The 4,086-nt window shown below is 36.0% G+C and overlaps 1 protein-coding gene across 1 annotated transcript; it reads left to right on the top strand.

Annotated features, from left to right (window-relative positions):
- The first annotated feature begins 2,302 nt into the window (after positions 1–2,302).
- LOC135211501 (uncharacterized) lies at positions 2,303–3,295 on the top strand. Its single transcript, XM_064244807.1, has one exon. It carries the CDS (start codon positions 2,303–2,305, stop codon positions 3,293–3,295), a length of 993 nt encoding a protein of 330 aa, XP_064100877.1.
- Positions 3,296–4,086: the final 791 nt, after the last annotated feature.

The raw sequence follows: 4,086 nt of genomic DNA on the forward strand, positions 1-4,086 counted from the left end.
AAATTCCAGAATCTTGGACTTTGAAGATGACGATTTTAAAAGCATGGAGCATGGAACGCTTTTCAGGCGTTACTGCCTGTTGTTTCAGGCTATAAAACGGTATTATGTACAGAACTAAAATAATGATTACCTTATGCTTAAAAGAAATGTGGAGGATACAGTTTTGATGACAAATTTATGCACCCGTAGGGGAAAGTGCCGTCAATACACTTAATTCGGTGCAATGTAGGCATTACTTAAGGTTCTTTGCAACGTCCCTTCGGCGCCTAGCTGCAACTACTTTCATTCATTTTACTGTTGCCTCCGTTCATATTCTCTTTCTTCCATCTTATTGTTCACCCTCTCCTTACGATTGGTTCATAGTTCAACTGCTTTGAGGTTTTCCTCCTGTAACACCTTTCAAACCTTTTACTGTCAATTTCCGTTTCAGCGCTGAATGGTCTGGCCTTAGTTGCCCCAGTGCTTGGCATAATGCCAAAAATCTATATGTAAAAAAAAATTATGCACTTAATTTAAGGCATACATTTGGCCATTGAGTGTGAGTTTGGATGAAAATAGTAGTATACTCATATACTACCGTTATCCTTTCCTTTATAATTAATACATGTTGAATATTTGCCTGAAATTTTCTGTTGAAAGAGAGTTGGAGAAAAAGTGTCATCCATATTTACTTTAAAGCGTACTGCAGTTCTAATAGATTTATGCATCAATTCTGCTCTAGCTCAGCTTAGTAAAAAGTCTACTGTAACTCCGTAAATAGGTAGTATTCTGTACTCCTATAATTACTAAAAGTATTACATAATAATGAAATACTAATTTTGATTCTTTGCACACAATGAATGACAAGTACGAAAGATTTACTAAGAATATTAAATAAATTAAATAATCAGTCTTTTATTTGTCCACAATGAATTTTAAGCAAAATCAAGTAAGGGCTTGCTAAAAATATTCAATATTGAATTAAATTATCACCTATAATTTGTTTGTACACAATGTATGAAAGGTAAAAATCAGAAGCAAAATTTTTTCAATAAAAACCTTTTATCTATTTGTACACAATGAATGACATGGGCCATTCAGATAAGGACATCTCGAAGGTTTTATGAAAACGGAATCCACCTCAAAAAGGCTATTTTTACTACAACTCTTGAAATAATTTAATGAATGATAATCTGTCCCTGTAAATAGTAGGGACTGTATCAGTTGATTCCTGTTCATGGCCTAGTAATGACCAGTATATTGCTTTAATACAATGCCCAGTAATGTACTTTACTACGAAATAGCATATGTCCATAGAAATCCGTTTCGTAAACCTACTCCCTCTCTCTATTATCCCCTACAAACAGGTCAGATACCATCATTTTTATCATCTTGTATATTGTTTGATTCATCCCATGAGCTATCGCAACTCTTTATAAATGGCTTTAAACATGCGTTTTCAAGTATATAATTTAGAAATTCGCGATGTGAAAATATTATTAACCAAGAGGGAGAAGCCAATAACGCATAATATATTTCACGGTGCATCTCATTTGAAGAATATATTGTTGTTAAATTAGTGCTGCATTATGTTTAGATATATCTAACTAAAATGTATAACTCATACAAGCCGTAAACTGTGAAATTGAGAAGAAAGTATTTCTTCGACATCGTGACCGGCGGCAGTAATGGATGTAGGACTGAGGAGGGAGCTAAAAGGCGTGGCTTGTGACGTCATGGATCAGCTCCACGCTCTTTGATTGGTCCTAATTTTCCCCATCGCTAAACTCTTCTGGACTTGGGAAATATGCAACCGGGTGCCGTTTATTATTATTCGTAGAGAGAGAGAAAAAAGAAACCTGTATCCTGATAGAACATTTCACCTATCTAACAAATGTAGTAGACTATCTACACAACTGTAAAACGATGGTCACGCTCTTAAGACAATTTTCAGTAATAAATAATCATTCAGGTATTTAACAACGACAATTAAGGAAACGTAAAACTTTCTGATCAGTGGTCAGACAATCTTCAAATTGAACAGGCAATTACAAATAAATGAACAATCTTCAAATCCAAAAGACATAGTTCAAAATTTACAACATTTACGTTTTCAGGCAGAGTCATTTAAACAAAATGAAAACATTTAGTCAAATCACATAAACAAAGTCGTATGACTAAAAATCACAAAATTATCATACATTATGCAGTTTGGCAGTTTCGTGGTGTACTGCTGTACACAGGAGTTTAGGTTGTGGCTGCGGATATCTCTATTGGCATTTCAAGACTACGAATCAAAGGTTTCAGGAAACTGGCCGAGAAGATGCCTCGCAGACTAAACAACAGAGTTTCTCCAGAAGATCGTAGGCATACCATTGAAAAGTATATCGCCAATGAAGACTTCCCGTCAATGGCACATGACCTGGGCATAAAGAGAACCACGGCCTACACAATCATTACGCATTATCAGAGGAGAGGTTCATATCAAACTCATCATGGAGGAGGTCGCAGATTATCAATAGATAATGAATCTATTGATTTCCTAGTATCTATGATCGAGGCTGAACCAACAATACCAATCAAGAATCTGAATGAGATTTTACGCGAAGTATTTCCAAGGAAGCAGCGTGTATCTGATGTCACTGTGTCACGAGCACCGCAAGGTGAATTAATAACTCTGAAGCTTTGTCAAAACATAGAGCAAGATAGAAATTTTCCAAAAGTGAAAGAAGCTAGGTCAGTATTTGCTCATTTGTACGAATCTGGCCTACAAAAGCATCGCATATATTTGGATGAGAGTGGATATAATCTCTACACCAAACATACGTATGGACGGGCACCAAGAGGCGAACGAGTACATAGGACTGTCGGAGGCCAACTTGGAGGTAATATCACCCTCATTGCTGCAATCTCAGATCAAGATGAATTAGTGTACCATGAGATTCATACAAGCACTGTGAACATGGACAGATTTAAAGACTACTTTACCTCACTAAATGCAATTCTAGGAGAGGAGGATTGTATCATCTTCATGGACAACGCTCCTTGCCATAATAACATTTCAGACATTTTTCCCAAGAGAGTGATACGATACCTGCCCCCTTATTCCCCATTTCTAAACCCAATAGAAACCTGCTTCTCTGTAATCAAGGTGCTTCTAAAAAATACTCTAAATAGCATTGTGGACAGAAGTGATGTAACTGTGGCGCGTCAAGCAGGAAGTAGGAACAACACCACGAGCATACAGGGAACGGCTGCTCATCCAGTCTATGGAAAGCTCACTACAGGTTGTGACACCTCAGCTTATTTCATCTGAGTACAGGCACAGTAATACATTTTTAAGAAAGTGTCTGACAAGAGATGATATTTGGGCTTAATGTAGTAAATACCGAATGTATCACAATGTTACTCAAATTTATGGTTATTTTATTTAAGTGCTTAGATTTTATATGCTGTGTATTATCAGTATATTTAAATAAGAAATTTAAGATATTTCATTGGTAGCAGTGTATTTCATGTTTATGTTTCATGTATGTTTCAAAAAAAAGGTGTTTCAGTGGTAACATTGTATTTCATGTTTTCGTTTCAAATGTAAGTTGTTTCATTGGTAGCGGTGTATTTCATGTTTTTGTTTTGTTTCAATAAAGTTTATGATTGGCAAATGACACTTGTTTAACTATCATTTACTTACCTTCCTTACTTACATATGCTTTAGTAGTCAAACAAATTAAATAAGAAGCAATTACAGAAAATGCACAACAGTACATATGTAGTAGTACAGTATACGTATGTGTTACATAAAAGAGGGATTTGCTATGATACGTTTTAAATATCATTGTAATATGAGATGCTGTGACATTTCTTAGAATGTGGAGAATCATCATTTAACTTCCTTACAAACAGAGTGGTCTGAGTGATGAGCCTTAGGAATGCTGATGTATCTTCATTGGGGAGGTGTGATCAAAATTGATGTCTTAGCAAATCAGTGCATGTCCTGTCACTATGAGCACTTGATACAGGGCTGACCTTTGAAACTGGTTACAAGCAGTTCATGGGTGTGGACAATGGGTGTGAGTTCGTACGTATGTGCGAACTTTTCACCCTACA

The sequence above is a fragment of the Macrobrachium nipponense genome, chromosome 4, assembly GCF_015104395.2.
Source record: "Macrobrachium nipponense isolate FS-2020 chromosome 4, ASM1510439v2, whole genome shotgun sequence".
NCBI lineage: Eukaryota > Metazoa > Arthropoda > Malacostraca > Decapoda > Palaemonidae > Macrobrachium > Macrobrachium nipponense.

Bases quoted from the DNA above. Each gene is read 5' to 3' on its own strand.
- LOC135211501 (XM_064244807.1), top strand. From the start codon at position 2,303: ATGCCTCGCAGACTAAACAACAGAGTTTCTCCAGAAGATCGTAGGCAT.